This window comes from Acartia tonsa, chromosome 8 (assembly GCF_053477335.1).
Source record: "Acartia tonsa isolate MP-2025a chromosome 8, ASM5347733v1, whole genome shotgun sequence".
Taxonomy (NCBI): domain Eukaryota; kingdom Metazoa; phylum Arthropoda; class Copepoda; order Calanoida; family Acartiidae; genus Acartia; species Acartia tonsa.
Window position 1 is genome coordinate 42,718,786 of NC_137267.1, and position 24,475 is coordinate 42,743,260.

The window sequence follows — 24,475 nt, forward strand, 5'->3', positions numbered from 1 at the left end:
CCTGCCAGAATTTATTATTTTGTCCTTTTTTGTTAAGGTCATGAGCAAAGTACATTTTGTGAACTTTTTGTCAAATATTTTTTAAGTGCGAACGGACAGATATTTAAATGCCATTTTCTTATTATTGCTAAAATCTTCTACAACAAAAAAGGACTTATGAGTTTTAGGCCTGATTTTAAAAAGGGGTATCTTCAGAGATTTTAAGGGATAAGACAATGTAAGTACCCAATGATGACGGACAAAATTACCCCTTCTGTAGATAAAAATTATTGGTTGAATAGTTTGAAACCAACCAATTTAAATTCAATAAAAGCACCTACATTTTTGTTGGGGTCAACTAATGAGATAAAACTTTGGGTACAAGTCAGTGTTTCGGAGCCGGAGCCAGGAGCGGCAACATTTTTGGTGAAGCCGGAGCCGGATCCGGAGCCGTATTTTTCGTTAAAAACGGCTCCGGCTCCGGATTAGCTAAAAATGATTTTTTAAAGTAATATTATAATAAGGCAACGGTCTATTTCCATATAATAAACTAACAAAACTATTGTTACTTAACAAATATACACACATCCTTCTACTTTTATACAGCTTTAATCAAATAAAAGCAAAATATTTTATATTATTTATTTTATTTTATCAAATTCAATAATGAAAAAAATTGATATATTAATTTTAAGGTAGGAGCCGGAGCCGTATTTCCAAATACGGCTCCGCTGAGCCGGAGCCGCATCAAAATTATACGGCTCCGACACCCTGGTACCAGTGTGATTTATAGTTCAATGTCTACTCCCTCCGCAGGTATCTTACACGTTTACCCACAAAAATACACACACACACACACATATACACACAAAATATTGTGCAGATTATATATTTAAATATTGTGGGCAAAATCCATTACGAGTTCTATGATACATGTGTGTGTGTGTGTGTCTGAGTGTGTGTGTGTGTATTTGAGTGTGTGTGTGTATAAGCGGGTGTGTTAGGACAAAAAACCCAAAGCAAAAAGTTTCCATAAGAGATAGAGAAACAAGGATGACAACATTCATTTCATACACCTTTGTTTTGTTTGATTAACAATTTCTTCTAGCATAAAGTAACACATTAAATATATGCAATTTGAATCTCTCGAACAGCAACTCATATTGGCTCTAGATTTATGGTCTAAAATTCTCTAAAATCTGTCCCAAAGTCTTTTTAAATTTTACATAAGACAAGCAAAAACAAAGTATATAGTAGCTTGACTCCTATAAACGAATAAGAATCCATATAATATCAAAAGTTAACTGTTTTAAAACGAAAAATTAGCAAAAAGTTACGTACTTTCTGGTTTTACTGCTATCTAAACTAAAACCTTGACTGATATAAAATACGTTTTTTCTCCCCAAGAAAGGTTTTAAGTACAATATAAATTTGCAATATATGAATGTTGTCATCCTTGTTTTATTATACTGTTCTAAATCACACAAAACCTGCATGTTAACTTTTTCATGTTATGAAATTATTGAATATTTAATATGGAAGTTAAAACTGTTTTCTACGCATATAAAAAAAGGAAATCCTATAAACTGACGTAATGAGGTTCTTTTCTGTCTGTAAGATTTCGATAACTACTGATTTGATTAAGTTGTTCATTATATGGAAGCTCACAAAGGTCCTAAAAAGGTTCTATGCTATTTTTTGCTTTGATTGCCCATTTTATGCCGGGCTCCTAGATGTTAGAAGCGCAACCGCTAGTAGTGTTAAATAGGTAGATACTAAACATCTTTGAATAAATCCATAAGAATTGAAAATAAATAATAATTCATATTGGAATAATGAAAATCAATTCCCGCGTTTTAGACATAAACAAACAAAATGATAATAAAATAATATTCTACATTTGTTCATAAAGATAATAAAAAAAACACTTTTTATTTATTAACAAAGAAAAATTATTTTTTATTTATTTTTATGAAATCAATCTTAATGAAATAATTTTATTTTAAGTCTAGCCTTGAAACTATTAACACCCGCTGAATTAGAACTGGTTTTAAGCCATGCTTAAAAATCATGTATAGCATCACTTTTACCGCGGATATTGAAATAAAAAAAACCCTAAGATTAATACCAGCTTTGGTAGTCCCGAGGGACAAAGGCCCAGGCTATCAAAGATCTTATATTCTTTCATTTTAATATCCGCGGAGATCTGTATAGAATAAGATACGATTTTGTCCCAAAAAATATTGAGCTTATCATTGCTGCGCAATCTATGGACAAACTGCTTTGTTTTAATGTGAATTGTCAATGAAAATTAAATTTTAAGGTTTTAAACTATTTTTACATGATTGATATTTCATGCTTCTAAGTTTGACCTACATTATTTAATTTCTCAGGAACAAAGGGGAAAAGACAATAGATGATAAATTGATGTAATTACCCAATGATAATATACAAAAATGCCCTTTCTGTAAACTACTATTGGTGGTTGAAAAGTTGAGACACTCAACTTAAAAACCAACCAATAAAATTTAAGTCCCCAAAGTTCTTTAGCCAACGAATAAGAAAACAGTATCATAAAACATTGGGGACTAGTGTAATTAAGAGCACAATGTCCCTCTTATCAGTCGAAAAGAAACCAACCAATCAAAATTCAATAAAAGTATCCAAAGAATTTAACCAACGAATAAGGAAACAATGTTATGATATTTTGGGTACCAGTGTAATTTACATTCCAGTGTCCCCTATATCCCTGTGACCACCAAATAGATTTTTTGGTTACTTTTTTTATCGTTTATAAAGCCTATCCTTAAACTCCTGATTTTTTATATTTATAGACTAGAGAATTTGGTATTGTAGTATCGTTCAGCAAATCAACCAAAACATGGTTTTCAAAATAAGAAAAAAATGTAACATTTTAAAAGTCTATGACAACTCTATTTAATAAACAACAAAGTGCTGACAAATGTAAAGATTTTTGCTAGCATATTTATCAATAAACACATACACATGTTTTATTATGTTCTTAAAATCAATTTTCATTGCAAATATAACTTGCAATATTGGACTAGTCCAGAAAAAAAAATCTAACTAAATCCCAAGTTTAATACGAAGCTTTAAAACCCGGGAGTCTTCGCTCTAAGCATTAAGGGGATTCAAAGACTTTAATTAGGATATAAAATTGACCAACAGCTTCCAGGGAGCCATGTGAAGCTTCTCTAAACTGGTGTTTAGAAAGATATTAGAGAAGAGACTAAAAAACTTTACCAATCGGTTTTCAGAACGTACGGACGTACAAACCAACCTATGTTAAAGCGTAGCAGCGCTACAAATGTTAAAAAGTGTACATACCTGGTTGCCAAGCCTGAGGCTGGGACGGTCCTATGACCGTTTGACCGGTTCTACTGGGCATTGTGGAACCTCCGTGAAGCATGCCCTCACTAAATATCACAAAAAATAACCATCTTGTGTATGTTTAAACATAAAAGTAGTTTTAATGTAACATGTTGGATTATGGTTACTTACGATTGGAATCAAAGGAATTTCAAAGTAGTATGAAACAACCTTAACGATTATAGGTGATAGGTCTCCCATATTTGACATTTTCAGCAATTAGATTCTAGCAATATTTAATGAATTATACCTAGCTTAAGTTATACCTAGGTTATTTAAATAAGAAATCGACTGAAAACGGGGTAATAAAAACTTTGGGTGTCAGAGTAATTTATAATCTATGATTAAAAAGACATTGAATTGAAAAAAAAAGAAACTACACATGTTTGTTACACATGTTGACACATTATTCTTACTTTAAACATGAACTTAATTTAACTTCTATAATCGGCAAATGAAATCTAAAAATTAATGTCTACTTAGTATCACAATTTTGGAAGCGCATCTACTCTTGATTTTATAAGTGTTTTATCCAAGGGGTTAAGACAGTGAAACTAAACAATAACTAGATTTACATCCCCAAACAGAATAACCACTTCTGTAAATTAAAGTATCTTGTTGAAAAGTTTGACACAATTAGTGAACAAACCAAATTCAATAGTCTTAAGTTTTTGATCCAACGAAAAGGATACGTTAGTTATAAAACTAGTTTATTGTTTTTTTTCTATTAAACTATTGTTCTCTTGATGTTGCCACTTTACTGTAAATCAAAAACGTTCTAGTTAAAAAATCAGTTTGAATTAAAGATCATAATTCAAGAGTTGCTGTGCTATGAAAATTGAGGAAATAGGTGGGCAGTTTGATAAATGACATATTTAAGAGAGGAAAAAGTGTATAAATACATGGATGGAAGGAAGGAAACATTGGGCTGTTTATTACACTAGTCCCCAAAGTTTTAAACTAAAATTTTCTTATTCGTTGGCCTCAAAACTTTGGGGACTATATTGAATTTTGATTTGTTGGTTAATTAAATTGAATGTTCAAATGTTTGACCACTAATCTTACGCTACAGAAGGGGTAATTTTGTGTGGTTCATCATTGGGGATGTAAATCAATTTATAATTGTCTTATCCCTTTAGGTCCCTGGGATAAATAGCACACAACTCTATTTTATGCTTCATATATTTGCGCGCGGAAAAAAAATGATTTTTCGCAAAATTAAATTTGATGCATCTATTTTCGCTCCCTCTGGGCAGATGGGGATGAATGGGGGGGGGGGGGGGCGGGTTGATGAAATGAAAGTGGAGCATTATCCCATTCTTTTTGTTTGACCCCCAAGTAACAACTTACTCCTCTTAGAAAAAAAATAGTACAGGAACATCTAAAGAAGCATTAAATTAATGATAAAGATTTGATTTTAATGAAATCAAATTCCCAATATTCAAATGGATTTATTTTAAGTAGAATGGAAACTGGAAAATGTTCATCCATACTGGCGCCTTTAACATGGATAGGACTAGGAACAATTTCTCTAAAAAGCAACCAGAGCTGGATCTTTAAATCATTTCAATGGTGCGCCAAATCGGAGTGAGCCAACTTTCCACCAATGAGAGCACAGCATTTTACGAAATGCCGCGCTGTGATTGGCTGAAATTTGGTGCACCCCGATTTGCGCACCATTAAAATGATTTAAAGATCCAGCTCTGGTTATAAAATATGTATGTATATCATTTCAGGGTTTTCCATGGATCTTAAGGGATAAGACAATGGACATTAAATTGAGGTGCATCCCAAATTACGTATAACAAAATTACCCGTTCTGTTCAAGCAAAAGTGGGAAGCGTTGTACAGATTTAATAAAGATTTAACAAAAGATTCCAAAGATATCATGTTATGTTAACTTAAGTTGCAAGTGTATTTTACATTTGATTGATCCCTCCCTCCCAAAGGTTCCCCAAGAGTTTATAGAATAAAAAAATCAATCTGCGAGCCTTACAACAAAAATGATGTTTAGAAAACATAACCCAACCCCTTAGCTTAGTGGTGCATAGTACATACACATAAGATTTTCTTATCTTAAGCATTCATCAATTTATAATAAAACAACCAGATTTCATTTAATATATTTAGTTAAGTTTGCTTTTGACGGACTACATCATTTAATAGGTACTAAAATACTAGTAAGAATAGGAATTAAAAATGGTTTATTCTCAAAGGGGAAAAAATCAACAGAAGATTAAAGGCCAAAATTATTTTTTATAAGAATGGAATAATGGTTTTAAAAAAACACACACAAAAAACAATGTAGTAGAATTTTACAGCTTTAAAAAAAATGCTTATAAATAATTTTTAAGAATACAAATTCGTTTACATCGATTTTCCTAAGTAACTTCCGGTAATAAAAATAAACAAAGAATTTTTGTAATTCTTTATTCAATAAAAATACCATTAGATAGGTAGGTCGGCGACTTTAAAACCGAATTTTAGAATAAAATTTCAAATATTTACATCTTTTTAATATATAAAGTACCTAAGTTTTTTAGTCTGTAACTTAAGATTTCGATAAATACTAAACCGAATGAGTTCTCCAATTGTATGTAAGCTTCTATTAGGTCCCTGGATGGTTTTAGGCTATTTAATAGTTATATCTAAGTTTGGTTTTAGGTTATTTTCCTACTTTTCTTACTGCTTCGAAAACATAGTTCCTAGTATATTTGTATAGGATTATTAAATTTGTATTTGCATTTGATGAAAATTATTAAAAATTAATTTCCAAAACATTCATTTGAAATTCATCAAAAGAGTTTCTTAATTTTCTGGTTTTAGAGAATTTTTTTTCCATTCATGATTTTTGAAAAATCAGTCTATTTTGTTCTTAATGATGCGTTAAAGAAACCTAAGTGGCGACACTATAAAACAAGTTCTTTTTTAGTTCGCTTTTAATTGTTAACAAACCAGTGAAAAAGGCAATTTGATGATTTTGGGATAATTAACGTTGTATCTAAATGTTTAAAAACATAATTATAGATTAATTGAAAAGATAGATTTTGGGGGGAATAATGATAATGAATTGGGGTAGAATTGAGGGTGAGGAGGGGGGATAAATAGATAGCTAAGAACTGTATGTTTCTTACAAAAATGTCGAAATTTCATATAGCAATTTACATTTTAATAGTCTTAACACAAAGAAAAACTAAAATTACCTACTCTTTCTTAAAAAATAAATAGTGGATGATCCCCAAGCATCTATGGGGTCTATATTCGAAGGGATATGGAAGGACCGACAAATAAGCTAAAACCATCTTAGGACCTTAAGAAGCTTCACTGTAAAGGAGAACCATATCAGATCAGCGGTATACTGAGAATCCTATGGCAAATTAGTTAGCAACATTGTTTCAGCAAATCGTAGGTTTGACGATTTTACTGCAACACTGGAAACACTCATACGAGCACCTGCTTAACTCAGCTAACGACAAAACAAAAAAAATAACTCAACGGTCCTTTACACTGTCATCAGGGATGAGACAATGGCGTATAAATTAAAATTCCTTTCAATAATAAAAATCAACTTATGTAAGAGTTTGGACACGCATACACAAAGAAATATTAATATTTTGTCCATTGTCCCCTCCCTGAATCTATCCCACCATCATTATTAAAATTGTGCTCTTTAGGTTTGTCTTAAAAGTACGCTAGAAAAGCGATTATTTCAGGATTCTAAAGGGATAAGATAATAGCCAATAAAATGATGTACATTTATAATGATGATACACAAACCCTTTCTGTAGATAACAATTAGTGGTGGAAACGTTTGAACACTAAATTTAATGAACCAAACAATCAGAATGCCATAAAAGTCCCCAAAGTTGTTTAGCTAACGAATAAGAAAAACTTGTAAAACTTTGGGGACTAGTGTAATAAACAGCCCAATGTTCCTCCCTCCTTGGATTTTTAAAGGTTGACATTTTTCAGGTTTTAAAACATAACCCGCCAAAAAATTATTAAAGACTAAACCTAACTGGTAATACCATGCAGGGTGAGGACTGTAAATTACACTAGTACCCAAAGCTTTTAACCATAATATCTTATTAGTTAATAAACAAGTGGTGTAGGTACTAACTGTTCGACCAATAAAGGGGAAATTTGCTGTATCATTATTTGGGATGTATATTAATTTATAATCCATTGGCTTGTCCCTTATCACCTTTTTCCAACATAATTTCAAAACTGTTAAGAAAAGAACCCTTGCTTCAGAGAACATGTGCTTTTGTTCATTTTTTGTGGCAGTTTTAAAATGTGTTTTACTAGCCTCTTATTTTTATCTTTGTGACCTAAGAAATAATTATAGGACTATTTGACTTATGCTACCCCTTATTAAAAATAAATCTATTTCTTTAAAAATTTGATTTTTAGAAAAATGCTTAACTACGTTACTTTTTAACTGAACCTATCACCAGATATTTTTACAATTTATAGATAAAGCAAAACATTTAATTGCTCGACACTTTTCTAGAAGTCCTAACTGATAATTTCAGTTAGTTGTCCCCGTTTGAGGGCAACGCATACCTCCATTTCTAATTAATAATATCACTGGCCTAGCATCGGATTCATAACAATTCGTTTTGAAAACTTATACAATATAACAGATTTGAAAATTTAGTCAAGTTTTTAATTAAGTGCAAATCATTGTTTTTCATAATGATAATGAGAATCATAACAAAGCAAGATGAAATAATATACCATCCCCCAATTTTAATCAAAAATCTAACTGAAAATTGTAAACTCATTTCCTTACAGATAAGAAACAAATACTCAACCCCTTGGTTAACCTAAAAAGCAGCATTTTTTTAGTTAGGTAGTTTACAGTTAAATTAATGTAATGTCTATTGCGAATTTTGAGCACGTTAGAATTGCTCTGTATATTTCAAACCTTGTGTGGGGGTAAATAGGTACAAACAATGTAAATAAGTAATAGTGAATGTTCGTTGAAACTAGCAATCCATGTTTTTATTAAACACCAATGTACGAACACTTAGTTCATATGCACATCATATTTTGAAACAAAGAGAAAATGTTCAAAAATGAATTTGACAAAATCCACAACTTGACAATTGTTGATGGGGTTAAGAGTACAATATACACAACATACTACACAGTTAGTAGTCATACTTTTACAGTTGTATAATTTCAGCTAATCTATAGTTCAATTTGCCCATTATGTTGATAATATTTAATAGAAACGGATAATGTATATCATTACTTGGATCTTACTAGATGTTCTCTAATAAAGAAAAACTAGCAGTGGGCTAAAATAACTATTCCCACCTTTACCTCAACCCCTCCCAAAATACTGGATGAACGAACTTACTAATAAACGAGTTCCATATCAGCAAGCTAAATTGACGACAAATCATAATATCCACGTATATTCTAAATCCATTTGAACAGTGAACAAAAAGTAAGGTAACAATTCAAAACAATTTATTTTTAGCAAAACAGCATATTATCTTTTTTAACCCCATTAAGGAAAGGTATGCAAAAGCAGTATTTAGAAGTCATTATAGCTTTTAGTTTTGCTAATTGTTGTCTTGTGATTTTATCTGCCTATTAGTTAGCCCGGCTCTATCCTAACAGTTAGCTAGTCACAAACATGGGATAAAAGCAGAAGCAAATAAGCAGAAAAAAAATCAATGATTATCCTATTATATAAAGTACTAAGGTTTCTTTGTCTGAAGCTTAAGATCTCAATAACTACTGAACCGAGTAAATTCTCCATTTTATGTAAGCTTCATAGGGCCACTGATGTTTGATAAAATGTCTAAAAAATCCTATCCTATGTACATTTCTGAAAGTTATTAACAAACATAATCAGTAGTTATCTGACCGCTAGTGTGATAACATTAACATGTGTGCTTGTCTATATATAGCACAATGTTTGTTTATGTTATACTAATGGTGTCTTAATATTTTAAGAGTGACTTATCTATTTAATTAAACTTAAAGTTAAAATATCATTGAAATACTAACATTTTAAACCAGTTAATATCTAAACCATAGCATCCAACTTTTTATCATCGTGAGCACACTGTGCTGATTTTCTAACATATTGCAATAAACATGACGGGTGCAAAAAGTAAAGTGAATGTTGACAAACGAAAAGCTCTGTCAAACTTTAATGGCAGAATATCAAAGATAGAGAGCGAGCTGGGAGCTTTATCCAAAACAGATAAGGAGCATGCGAATCATATGCTTGCTCTGTATAATCTAGTAAATGACATAAGAGGAGAACTTTCATCTCTAAAAACTAGGCTTGGGCTTGATTATGGCAGCCCTGACAATTTAGTCACTTTGCATAGTGATATTTTACCTCCTGAGTTAAGCTATCTACAGCAATCCCTTCACATCCCTGATGCTAGGCGTATCATGAAGGTCAATTATCATTTATGGGGTAAGCAGTATTCACATTTTCATGCATTTGCTGATTTGTTAGGCGTTGGGCCTGCAGGGATTGACCATGTGAAAGAGTTTAGACAACTTCCTGCTGTAGGCTCTGTTAAACGGTATCCCATCAACATTGAGTTTAGCAGCAGGATTGCCAGGGACATGGCAGTAGAGTCCTTGACTAAGTTGGGTAAGGAGAAAGGGGAAATATTTCCTGTGCACTATTGTGTTAATAAATTTCCTCTGTTAAAACACAATCTGAGAGCTGTCACTTCTGTTCTAAAACAGCTACAAAAAGAAGGGGAGATCACTTGGTTTGCTACCAACAACCTTATGGCGATTAATGGAATGGAGAAAGTGGCCCCAATGTATGTTTTCAGAACACCAGGGATGAAGGAACCTACAAGCTACAGCGACTGTGCTACAAATGAGATGTTTCACAGTGGAGTTTTTATTCCATTAGATGACAAAAGCTTTGAATCTGACGAGTTCAACATGCTCATGCACGCTATTAGAAAACATGTGGAGGGGAAAAAATCATTGAGCACACAAATTGATGGCACTATCCCTGTAGCCCCTGGAAACACACGCTCTCAGAGCAACACCACACCTCAGAATGTGGAGGGTAAGACTGCAGCAACCAAACCATCATATGTTGACATGGTTAAAACACCAGCTAGAAAAACAAAGCAACAACCATCCGCCAGCAATAGTGACAGGCTAAATAGCCAAGGAAAGCGTGGGGCTAAAAGTAGTCCATTGTCTAATAATCAAGGGCGTAAAAAAGTTAAAATGAGTGAGAATGTTAAGTCCTCATATTTTGGGGAAATAGTATGCAATAGCACGCCACTTAACAGTGAAAAAAAGAATAGCATTTCCCCAAGGAATATAATGCTATCTCCTATTCAGCAACCAACCAAACATGCAACAATGCAACAACCCATCCTACCAATGAGTGCAATTATGGCAGACCTAAGGCTATCGCAACAGCCAAAATATCAAAACATATATACAACCACTTTTAAGCAAGGTCCATATTTGCAGCAAAAACACTATAGCGTTGCATATCAAGCAATTGGCCCAAGTATATTTAACAATTGTCCAATTTATACAAGCCCACCAGCTACTCAAATATATTCAATGCCACCACCAACAGTTAGCCAAAATAGTTCACTTCAGGATCAACAAGAACAAAATTCTAGCATTGATGCATTTGCTAATATGCTAATTGGATTTCATAATAGCCAATAGAATAATTTAAATAGTATTAGTGTACCTATATTAACCTTTATAATTGAACTGTATTATTTTATCTAAATTGCATGCAATAACAAATAATTATAGAGTAGCTGCGTTACAATAATAAGTATATATTTCTTACAGTTCACATGAATATATAAGGAGTTTTGTAGGAGGGGGGGAGGGGGGGTAAGTTAACCCTTTACTTATACATGGGAAAAATACTTATGTTATTCCTAGCTGCGGGGGTCTACTATAAGGAGATGGGGGGAAGAAATTTAATGGATAGATGGAGGGGGATGGGGGAGGGGGGGGGGAGGAAAGTTTAGATACAAAAATAAAAATTTTCACACATACACATTAGACTGGTAAAATACTTCTAGATTATAATTCTGTTTCAAAAAATTTATTTAGAAAAGTCCTCTATATTTTAAGATATTAATAGTTTTTCTGCTTCTTTTGATAATTACTCTACAAGGGAAAAAACCAACCCATCAATTTTGAACATTGGTTTAAGGGGTTTATTTGATAAATAGACCTTAGATTGTATTGGTTTGCTAACCAACAGCAATAGTGTAATACTTTTAGGGAATGAATAGTTTACCTAAAAGCCCTGTAAATATACTATGTACAAACGTCAGAGGATTAGGACAATTTAAGAAAAATAGATATAGATTAAATGGTGTCCCGTATAAAATTAAGGAAATGGTTTCTTCTTGCAGACATATTCCAACTATTTATTTTTGCCTTGAAACTAAACTTAAATCTTTTCACAGAAGGATTCGATTACCCAAGGGGATGAAATATATTGGGGAGACTTCATGTGATTCGGGGCAAGGAGGCATTTTTGGATTCATGGATAATTGTTATTCAATTGAGGACAGAAAAAGAGATGTAAAAGTTATTGTCTCTAAACATGCTATGTTTGTAAGGGTAAAAATTGGGAATGAATATTTGAATCTAGTCCCTGTCTACTTGCCCTCAAATAGGGAGGAGTGCAACAAAATATTAAAAAAAGTTAGCTCATTTTTAGACAGAAACAACATAACAAATTTTAGTATGTTTGGTGATACCAATTGTGATTTTAATCAAAAACGACATAATAACAGGAACATCCTTATTCAATCCTTTCTTGAAAAATATAATATGCATGATTTAGCAAATAAACTAAATATTGAACCAGGCTATACCTGGAGGGGTACGAAGCAAAGAATTAATTCTTATTCATATATTGATCATTTTTATACAAATATGGATTTTTTTAACTTTATTGAATTTTCTTACAATTCTTTCTCTGATCATAAATCAATGAGAATTGGAAACAAGAAAAAATTTAAATATTCAGCACCAAAATGGCAAGGGTATCTATTTAATAATAAAGATTTTATTAATTTAATGAAAGAAGAAACATCTAAATTTCTAATTGAAAATGCAGATCCTATTTCTTTTAAAATTAGCAGCCACAATTATAGTAATAATTTTGGGTTAATAGATAATGATTTTACATATGTAAGCTCAGAACATCAAAATAGCACAGTTCTATTTGATTTAATAAATCATCTCAAAAAAGCGCATGATAGATTTTTTTCTAAATTAAAGTTCAAATCTTATAACAAGACTAAAGAATTTGACAAACAAATTAATGTGCTTTATGATATGATTGATTCAAATATAAATTGTGGCCAGGCTAGTAAGGAAATCAATCGGCTTATACAACAACAGCAAGAATATTTTAAAATGCTTGTTCAAACCAATTCTGAAACTTTTCAAATGAGAGCCCTCTTACTAGATGGTTTACCAAACAACTTTACTTATAAAAATTTTAGAAACTCAAAAAAACAATGTTCAAACTTGCTGGTTGATAATGAATTGATTGATTGTCCAAAGAAAATAGCCAACATTTTTGGTGATTTGCATGCACAACTAGTGTGCCCAAATGTTATGCCAAATTCGAATTTAGATGAATTACTTAATTTTTTTGATTTAAAGCTTGATAATATGTATCCTAAAATTAAGCATTTAACGAATCCATATTCAACAACAGGTGAATTTAGAAAAGTAATCAAGAGCATGAAGTCAAATAGCATGCCTGGTCCAACTTCACAACCAACACAATTATTTGCTTTCTTGCTTGATAATTTACCTAAATTCACCACTAAAGCTTTTAACAACATGTATGATATTGATTTGGATAATTCTAGTTTATCATTTGTTAAGGAAAGAAATATTACATATATTCCTAAACCAGGACTTGATCCAACAATACCTGGAAACCGCCGCCCTATTGCACAAATGGAAAATGTTTTGAAAATTCTTGATAAAGCAATTAATAAAAAAGTTACTCCTTTACTTTCTAAAATTTGTCATTCTGACCAATATGGATTTATACCTAAGCGTCATATGGCCAATGCCACTATTTCTATTGTAAGCATAATAAATCATATAAAAGCGCACAACTACAATAGCCAACTTATATTTTTTGATCTACAACGTGCATATGATAAGGCATTACATTGTGTATCAAATACTATAATTAAACATATTTTTCCAGAAGGCAATTTTGCAAAATCTTGGATCTCTCTTACAAATGGCGGAAGCTTTAAAATTGTTGTAAAAGGAAACTCATCTAAGAAATATAAAAATAAAATTGGTTTCTCTCAAGGGGCACCTTCAAGTGGAAGTTTATTTGATATTTACAACCACATATTTTATTGTTGTTTAACAAGTCCTAAAATTAAAAACCTAACTTTGAAGTTGGATGGAAAACCATTTGATCCAATTTTTTTTGCTGACGATGGCTTTAATGCCTTTCAATTAAAATCAAATGAAGACATACAATTGGTTTCCAACTCACTTCAAAAATTAGAGTCAACAGTAAACATCAAAATCAACTTTCAAAAAACTAAAATTCTTACAAATGGGGAGTGCCCTCTTAACATATCAATTCTAGGGACTAAATGTGATATAGTAAAACATTTAGGGGTATATTTATCTTTTAATTTGACTCAAGCAGCAGATTATACATATGAACAGTTATTTGAAAAACTTAACACAAAATCTAAAAAATTTGCATTTTTTTGCAGTGATAATGTTTTCAAACGTAGAAATATTACTTTCTCCTTAATGAACACCATGGCTTTTCATATTTTTAGAATTTATGCTCCTAATCAAAAGCAAATAAAAAAACTTTGGAAAATAACAGCAAAATTTCTTTGGTCTTCAAAAAGCAATGAAGGCGACAATTCTTATAGATACAAGGTTGCAAAAAATAGAATAGAGATGGATTTTTCTCACGGTGGGCTAAATATGTTGCTACCATCTCAACAATCATTTATTATTTGGTTTAATGCTTTTTTAAATTTAATCAAGCACGCCCATCTTTTTCCAAACTCAAATATTGCAAGACTTTTTTCTCACAAACATGTACCAATAAGTAGTATTTTTAATAACCTTGGATCTGAAATCTTTCATAATTATATTAAAAATTTTAGAACCTTTTATCCATTAGAAAGTGGACTAATGTTTAGAAAAACCAAAGGATTTTTAGTACTTTTAGAAAAGCATAGAGAAACCTTTCTTCATTCAAATATTACTTCATCTGTTTGGGCAAAAAATGTCAAATTTAACAATGTTGATATAATGGAACTAAACGAGCATGGACTAAACACCATTGCATCAATTCTTGATTTCATCAAAATACAGCACAAAGTTTTATATCGGCCATTGTTAAATTCTGCCATTAAAGAAAATCTTACTGAGAAACCAGTTTTATTAAAACTACAAAAAGTGGTGGAAAATATGTGTAGTGGTTTTGAATTTAATAACTTAATCTGTTTAACTGAATCAAAACAAAAGTTTGTTTTGAAGCCTATCATAAAGCTTTTTGAAAACTCTCCCAGAATATATACCTTTTATTTTAAAAAAACAAACAAAGAATTATTGCAAGATCAATTTGTCCCCCCTTCATTTAAAACTAGAAAAATGGATAAAAAATACAATCCAGAATTTGAGGTTTTCAAAAATAGCTTTAATAAAATTCTATCGCTTCCTATTGTTTTATACTATAAAAGTTTTCTGTTTGAACAATTTAACCGTACTCTTATAAGTAGAAGCAAATTGTATGAAATGAAATTATTGGATAATAATCTTTGCTTGAAATGTAACGTAAAAGCAGACACTGATCATTCAATTATGGAATGCTACTTCCCTAGTTATTTTACGCATTGTCTCGCATTATTTCTTGATAATTACTACAATGATGGTAAACCAGATTTTATTTTTTTGAAAGAAAACTTTTATCTGTTCAATATACATTTTCCTGTATATCAAAATGATGAATATATTCAAATTAGTATTTTAACACTTATAGCAAAAGACAGATCATTAAAAATAAGCAAGGATGAACAAATATTGAAATTCAGCGATTTTAATTGTTTTGCTCAGACAATGTTTATTGCTCAATTTGCTTCTAAAATTCTCAATAACACTGGAATTAATAGTAACTTAATCGATAAATTTATTGATTATTTGATGCTCAGTAAAAATAATGTCCACTTATTTCGCATTAGTTAGATATTATAATTTACAATATTGTATTATCATAACATGATAATTATACCAAATATTAAATGTGTTTAATTTGTTTCATTGAAATAAATTTTAAAACAACAACAACATTAACAAACATAACACTTTACTTAATAGATACCTACATAACATTTCTTATTACATATATGGAAAATCAAATTTTCGATTATTTAGTTATTTCATCTAAATGATTATATCTTTTATATGGAAATAGGATATACGTGATTGTAATAACAGAGGAAAATTTGTCGAATGTTTGACTTGCTTATATGAAACTCATTTTTTGGTCAGTTCGCTTATCCAGTATGAGGGTTGGGGAGAAGGTATATGGGGGGAATCGTAATTTTAACCTGCAAGCGGGTATTACTTTATTAGAATACTTAGAGCAACATTCAAATAATAATATATCGATTATTATTGATTTAAATTGTTTAATGGGTAAAGAAAAAAAAATCTAATCAAAGCAGCAAGTTCCTACCAAACTTTAATATCTACCTAGGGGTGTAACATTTCAAAATATTACGTTTTTTTAAATAATATCGCAATGAAAAATTCTTTGCTACTCATTTTAAAAATAAAATTGCGACTTTTTAAGAAAGAATATACACCTCTTCTGTCGAAACTTCCCTTCTATTTGATATACACATTAAGATCCATTTTCAAAATGCATTTTGACCATTTGTTCCGCTACTACATATGTATATATAATACCATTTTACTTTTTTAGTAGAAAATCTACTGTATAACTAAGGATATGCAAGTCCGTCTGTCTTTAAAATCAAACCATAGAAAAATACAACTTAAAATGCGAATTTTTTTCATCAAATTTAGACAATATTATGTTTAATTATCTATCATTCAAAATACTATATGATATCTTAACATTAGGTATTTATTACGATTTAAAATAATAATGTTTTATATAAGAGATAAGCTTTAATTTAACTTATGTCAGTAAAAGTACTTTCTTATAAAACAAATATGTTCTTATAAAAATAGGGCAGACAACTTATAAATTTCATACCCCAAAAATAAATGAAAAACAAAAAAAAACCGTTAACTTTAGAATAAATTGTATATGATATAATTTTAAGTATTTGATTATATAAATTTTGTTTTATAATTCTTAGACCTTTATACTATTATTTAAGGTTTAGGGTACTACGGCAAAAGTTAGATTTACTCTTTTTATTAAGAATTTAAAAGTATATACTTAATGCTTCACCCTTAGCCAATAGGAGAGCGCTAAGGGGGTCAGGAAAATAGCCTGAAACTACCCAAAGACAAAGCTTTCATGAAAAGTAAACTAAATTCATTCTAGCAGTTTCAGAGAACTTTAGCTTCAGACAAAAATCCCTAGGTACTGCTTTATATTGTAGGATAGGATGATAAATTTTAATTTCACCAAATAAAACGATCACTCTTAGCATTTTTTTTATAAAGATGGTTATTTTCTTTCCTGCAAAGAATTGCCATGAGCAGGATTCAAACCCGGCTCCGTTTTGCTGTTCTTCACCTTTTTTTCACTTTCTCATAACATAAACCACTTCATATAGTATTATATTAAGATTTATATACAAAGGGGCTTTGCTTCAAATGATTTTCTTATAATCTTTGATAACTTTAACAATAATTCACTTTTTAATTTTGTATTTCAAGGTATTTAAAACTAAATCACTGAAAATATTGTCACTAAAGCTAAAACACAGCTGTATTTGGGGCAGGGGTGTTACACAGCTAGTTTAGGGTAAGGTTGGGAAGGATATGAACATGGGGTGGAGGGGGGGAAGGATTGCTATAAGTTTATTTAGCGTGGCTTCACTTTATTCACAATTCTAACGTCTACTCATCTTTTTATTTAGATTTGTATTTTTTCTTATTTTAATAATGTTTATTATACAAATGATGTAAATTTATCACTTTATTATCTTCTATATTACACTTTACAATTATGGATCATGTGCAAATTTTTATAGATAAAGCTGTACAAATAATAATCACTTTTGTTTGCTTGCAAGAATGACTGACATAACCTTTCCCTCTGACAGTCAGTCTTTGTTTGCCCCGGCCCCCGAACCGCGTTTTCGTTTTAGTTTAGTTCTTCATACACAGAGTTGATTCTCTCAGCTGAGCGGACGGCAGGGGCGGGAGATTTTAGATACGGCATGGGTCGGGTTTAGCCGCCGGCAGGGGTCAGCTGTTTGGAGTGACTGTTTGGAAGGGTGAACCACTTATTTTTATTCTGAAATATTAGAGTTATTAATATGTTAGGGTAAATGTTTGAATCTGAGACATTAGAAACAAGGATGACAACATCCATCAAAGTGAAGCTCTAAAACGTAAGAGCAAATGAACATTAACACTTGTAGTGTGTCAATACTGAATAATCAAAATATAAAGTATAAAAGTCAAAACAAAATATTAAGTAAAACTGAAAAACTGGTTAAATACAAGATAATGTTTCAGGACATACTTACATTTTTAGGACTTGAATATTATATAGAGATCAGTGGCGTGCGAAGCACTTTGTCTAGGGGGGGGGAGGGGGGGGGCAAATTCCAAATATATATAAAATTTTTATAACTTGCTTCACGATCACTTTAAATAAAATGTCTGACCGATAAAGAATTTTTAAAAATTGAGATTTAGAATGCGACAACTTAAAATTGTATTTCATTAATATAAAAAATATGCAAAGACGACATTCAAGTCCTTTCCACTTATTATCTCAGTTGCTATTAGTGCTAGAGGGCTAAATATTTTTGTGCATTTCCGACTATAAGTCAGTCAAAGTCATATTTCGCTTCCTTACCCTTTATTTACCAATCTTTTACCAATGACCAGAAATACAATTGTAGAGCTATTTGTAAATGAGAGTAAAAAATTTATTGAATCAGAACTATGGCTTCATGGTGCTCCCAGGAAAGTTCCTAGTCTTAAAAATTACTAAAAAACCACCATTTTTAAAGATTTATTGAGAATTGTCCAATATGTAAAGGTTTTATAAGGTTTTCTCAGGCTAGGAACGAGATTTTTTGAAGACTTAGGATAAGTTTTAAATCATCCAGAGGTGTATTATACTCATAAAAATCATTTGCAGATCCCCGCTTTGGTCTCAGATAAAAAATGTCCAAAATCGACCCACCCTAATATGTAGTGTGTAAACTTATTCAATCCTTGAAAATTTCAGCTGTCTACCTTGTATAGGGATCAAAAAAATCTCGAATACCTAAAAATCTAGGAATTGATCTAGCACCTCAACCAATAATGTTAATAAACCTTGATATAAATATGTAATATGTGAATTTATTTAATCCCTGGAAATTCACGCCATTTATCTTGAACAGGAATCGAGAAAATTACAAATCAATCTAGCACCCCAATTAATAGTCAGATGGACAAAATAATGTATGGACTAGATAAGCATATCATATGTCACAGGAGTTTTCACTAATAATTTCAGCTCACTATTTTTAATAAGAGCCGAGAAAATCACGTTTCTCCCATAGAATTACAGACTTACTGACAGCTGGACAGACAAAGTATATTATAGAGTAGCTTCGCTACTAAAAAAGTGAACAAGCACACCTTGTAGGGACTTCTTAACTTGAGCCTATATTCAAGCAAATGCCTTATTCAAATATTGACAAGGTGCTCAGTGCTCTTATTTAAAAAGAAAAATCAACTGAATGGACTAATGAATGGGTTTTGATTTTTATCTTAATTTTCAAATATTTTTGCTTTACTGAATGTTTATGACAAAAATACTCTCAACAATTTGAATTCATTCTGGATTGTAAAAAAAAAGTGATGCACCTTTTATTTTGTCCCATGCCGTCATTTTCTGCAAGAAATATCCCCCTTCACTTCTCTCATAATAGCTGAATATCTCCCCTCTACCTCCCCCCGCCCCCCATAATATTCCTCTGAAACACCCGGAAACTGCACTTTTCAGGAATTTTAGGCAATGTCTGCAAAGCAAAACATGACCCGTACCGGCCCGAGAGTCTTGCCTGTCTTATATCATAGTACTTGTGACCCCTGCCGGTGCGGTGTTAAGATCCCCTTGAACATGTCGTGCCGGACCTTCAGAATGAACCTTGTAACCGTACAATGACTTCACGACCCTCTCACTCACCCACATAACCCCCCTTTATTTTTTCTAAATAGCTCACTCACCGCCCCCCTTAACTCTTGAAATCTCCCCTTTACCTCGATCAGGGTCAATGTAGCATCAATTCAGAGCAGGGATCACAATGTCGTGTTTTTTACACGACTTTTGCCTAAAAGTCGTGTATTTCACTTGGGTTGCGTGTAAAAATTATTGAGTCGTGACACGACCTTTTTTTGGCCTAAAAGTCGTGTAATTTCCAAAAATGTCGTGTATTTCTCAAATTTTGAAATATGTCCCAAGAAAATTCTCTTTGAACCCAAATCTGAAAAATGAAGTGCACATTTTTTATTGTTTGGTGTTATATTTCACCATAGGGGGTATTTTAAACGTCATCCAGCAATTCCCTAAATTTATCTCTTTTGTGACTTATTAAATGGAACACATAGATCCAAATATTTAAAAAATTCCTTCTATGAAATCACAGCAGATTTTTGGGCAAGAATCGATATTATAGCTTAATCTGAATGTTACTTATTTTGACTTAAAAATCGGGATGAAAGTAAAAATTTCCCCCTTTACCCCCTCCCCCTTTTTACTTTCCCCCTTCCCCCTTTTTTCTACCCCTCCCTTCCCCTTTTAAAAAGTCGTGTAAAGTCGTGTATTTTTGCTATGAAAGTAGGGTAAAAAAAATTTTTGACTTGAGATCCCTGATTCAGAGTTGTATATAATGTTGAGAAGTGTATATAACATAAGAAAGGAAATTGTTTTAACCCTTCTCTAATTTTCTGAATGTGTAATTCAATATTTGGACAAAGTAAATACTTTCTAGACGTTTATAAAAGTTTCGAATAGGTTTAATATTACGTCTCTAAAGCTAAAAACTTATAAAAGAACAAAAGATAAAATAATAATTAAAAACAAGGATGTCAAAATCAATAAAAGCGAAGTTCTAAAAATAAGAAGGTAGGACAAACGAACATTTAACCCTTGTAGAGTGTCAGAACTTAACAAGCAGATTATTTCAATTTCTATTGTAATTTATTGTACAAAATGACACTATTACAGAATGCTGTTTAGGGACATTTACAAGACTTGCTTATAGAGATGCTTCCCTTATAATATAATACCTTGTTGTACTAGGAATCATTTTTCCAAAAATCATTTTATATAGAAGGACCTTTCTAGTATAACGAGTAGAGTTGCTATGCTTTTAGATATACCTAACATTTACAGGAAACATCATTCCGAGTTTGAATTCACTAAGACTTTTCTATTATGCCTTAATTAACTATGAGAGCTATCCGTTATGGACGAACATAGGGAGCTATACTCATTTTTGAAAAGCATCGATTCTAAAAACCTTGATTTTTAAGTATAGAACTAGTGGTTACGCCCCTAGAGGCCTCTAGGGAAACTTGAGGGTAAACGGAAGTTGAGCATTTCTTTTCAATTCAGTTCAGAAGTTAGCGAGATCCTTCGCTACAAACAAAAAAGCTTGCCACTATAAATCTAGAATATAATATTATTATGCAATTCTTCTATTTATAGATGTGATACCAATTTCTTTATATATATTTCTTCTCTGAAAATAGATTCATGTATTATATACTTTATATAATAAAGCAAAGGATATCGAAATAACTTTTATGTTTTCATTATGTCTATTTTATTCATGGATGGAAAGGGATAAGACAATGGTCGACAAATTGTTGTTCATTCTCAATGATGACTCCCAAATTTACCCCTTTTGTAAATTACAATTAGTGGTTGAAACGTCTGGACACTCAACTTAATGAACCAACCAATTACAATTCAATATAGGTCCCCAAAGTTGTTTAGCCAACGAATAAGAACGTTACTAATAACTATAAAACATTTGGGACTTGTGTAATAAACTAGACTGGTTAATTAATTTAATCATCTTTAAGTGACAGATAGTAGAAAAGGGGGGGAGGGGGGCGAAAGTGACACTTTTTGAAACCAAAACTATAAGTCAACAAAGGTACTCAACTAAAAAGAGAGTTATAGGTCTGAGATTTTGCATGGCAGTTGCTTTCTATGGGTAAAATATGGAACTGTGAAGAAACGGCGGCGCAACCGCCGAAATTTTTTTTGCCTTTTCTCGGCGGTTGCGACGCCGTTTCTTCACAGTTCCATATTGTACACCTATAAAGCAACTGCCATGCAAAATGTCAGACCTGTAACTCTTATTTTAGTTGAGTTCCTTTGACTTTTAGTTTTGGTTTCAAAAAGTGTCACTTTCGCCCCCCCCCCTTTTTAGGCTGTAGCCTAAAATCAAAGGTTTCGTGATTCCTAAATTGGTGGCGAATATGTATCACCTTCTTTAGAAGAAAAGATGACTCCCAAAAAAGAAAAACTCAAATTTTAAAGTGGGGGTCGACTTTTCCTATCACCTCCCTAAAGTGCACCTAGAGACTTTTAGGGGCGTAGCCGCTACTGTGTTAAATAGCATATTATAAAAAGTAGGAGCAAGAATAAATTAGCATGGCAAATTAATAAAATTTTCGGAAATCTACAATTCAAATGAGAGAAATAGTTTGTTTAATAATAGCTAAATTATAAGAATTAACTCATTAGGTATATGAATAGAAAAAATTATAAATTAAGAGAATATTAATAAAAAACGAATATAAAAACGTTTGGTCTTTTTTGAGTTCTGAATTCGTTGAGAAGTAGGGTAAGAAATATGGTCTAAAACCCAGGGATCTCAAGGAATAAGACAATGGACGATAAATTGATGTAAATCATATACATCAACATAACTTAGCCTAAATATCATCCGAGCATTTTTACGTACCTCAAACGACGCTTTTCTGTCACCCTGCTACCAACATTTTTTTCTGAAAATAAGTTAGCTTGAAGCATTAGATTAGGTCATACATTAATTTTTTTCCCCTAAGAAAGGTGTGATTTGAGAATCTTTTAAGCTTCAGCAACTTGTTTTTAGCTCCTATTAAGATAATTAACACTGCAGAACCATCATAGTCGTCCAAGGGTAGAGGTAACCAAGGGTTGTTAACCTGCAAGCAACCCCTGACACGTTCAAACCTGTTATTTTACCCCCCTCAAACCTTTGAAATACCTCATTTTCCCAACCTCAAAATTGAAACATGGACGCCCCTGGGGACCAACCTATAAATATCAAATAATGTAAAATAGTAAGGTATTTTTTGTCTGCATATAAATATCTCAGAAATGGATGGACCAAATGGGTTACTTTTTTCCAGGTAGGTTTATAAATGTGTTGGAGTGGTTTTATGATATATTTCTAACAGATCCATTTGAGGGTTGGGGCGAATCAACTAGTTTTACATAACCAAGTAAAAAGTATCACTTAAGTATAAATAATAACATACAAATTAAAAATAGGCAAAAAGACACATTTTTCTTAATATTTATTGATACAAAAACAAATGCAAAAAATCGCACACTATGCAACATTATCAGGGCTCGGCAGCCGCGCGTCTTAAAGCTTATCCGCGGCTGCCGAGCAATGAACATTATCAAAAGTATCAACTTACTACAAAGAGCTTTCTGATCCATTTCATTTAATTAAAAAAATATCCAAAGCCTTAATGTTAATTTTAGTGATCTTTTAAAGAAGAATAATCTTTTTAAGTCTTTAAATCGTGTAACTGTTTTAATTTCGTTTTTTTGTGGTAGTTTTAAAGTGATTTAAGAAAAAAAATACAAGTATTCAAAGTAAGGTTACAAAATATGACGGATTGAAAAAAAATCTGCGGAATTTTTAAAAAATCCAGGAACTCTTGAGACACAAAATCCACGAGGGGAGAATTTAATCAGATTCAGACCCGGACTCCTCGCCTCCCGACTCCGGCTCCTTGATGTCCAGGTTGAACTTGTACTCCTGGTCACATCCCATGTAGGAGTCACACATGAAGTACAGCGAGTAACTGAAAATATAATGAATATGTAAGAATAATATTTGCAGATATTTTTGTAATAAATTTAGGTATTATCCCACAAAGTGCCAATTTAGTTTATGAGTTGAAATAAGGGCGGTTTTTTTCTATGCCTAACCCTTGCAGGACTACCCAGCACCAAATACAACCTTACCTAACAAATTAATAAATAAACAAATGAAAAACCACCAACATTATTTCCCTTTACTTTGAAAATAAAATGAAAATAGCAACTTATGGCAATTATATGTTTAATGATATAAGAAATAGCAGCAATATAAACCCCGAACCACTTCATTATGCAATCTACATTTTCCTGGATATTTTGTCTATGGTATACCATAAGTGTACAGCTTTACAGTACATTGTTTCTATTTGTTAAAGCAACACGTATGATAAAAGAAAAAGATTCTGTTTAAAGTAAAATGCTTATATTTCAATAAAAATCTATATTTTTGTATTTTTTACCGATCCACTTCATTATGCAAATCAAAAGAAAATCAATGAGAAAACGTTTGCTTTGCCCTTTTCTCCACTTTTAAAAAAAAATTCTGATAAAATAACAATTTTTTAAGGGATTTATGCATTAATTATAATGAAAAACAGTTTAAGGTAGATTTTATTGATTTTTCTAAATAAGAAATAATTGAAAAAAAGAAATTCTATCCCTATCACTTTAGAGGACAGCTGCCGACCCCCGGTCTTATGGATGAAGCTAAATACATGTAAAAAATATAAATTTGCCTGAAAAGTATACAAAAATGTTTTTTGATGTGTTAAA

The 24,475-nt window shown here is 31.6% G+C and overlaps 2 protein-coding genes across 3 annotated transcripts in view; both read right to left on the minus strand.

Moving 5' to 3' along the window:
* nmo (serine/threonine-protein kinase nemo) overlaps positions 1–22,607 on the minus strand; it is a 114,140-nt gene extending 91,533 nt beyond the window's left edge. The window contains exons 1-2 of one of the 2 annotated variants that reach the window (XM_080170484.1): positions 22,569–22,607; positions 3,328–3,416 (exon numbers count right to left, since the gene is read on the minus strand). In XM_080170484.1, coding sequence (XP_080026610.1) covers positions 3,328–3,409 — 82 coding nt within the window. In that variant the 5' untranslated portion in view covers positions 3,410–3,416; positions 22,569–22,607. Of the gene's footprint in view, positions 1–3,327; positions 3,417–17,095; positions 17,694–22,568 lie in introns of those variants that run through there. The other variant, XM_080170483.1, reaches the window with a different exon arrangement.
* A 544-nt stretch (positions 22,608–23,151) lies between these two features.
* The window catches only part of Brr2 (U5 small nuclear ribonucleoprotein l(3)72Ab), a 53,774-nt gene continuing 52,450 nt past the window's right edge, over positions 23,152–24,475 (minus strand). Inside the window, exon 51 of the mRNA XM_080170482.1 lies at positions 23,152–23,685. Within this exon, the coding sequence (XP_080026608.1) occupies positions 23,568–23,685 (118 nt within the window). The 3' untranslated portion in view covers positions 23,152–23,567. The remainder of the gene's footprint in view (positions 23,686–24,475) is intronic.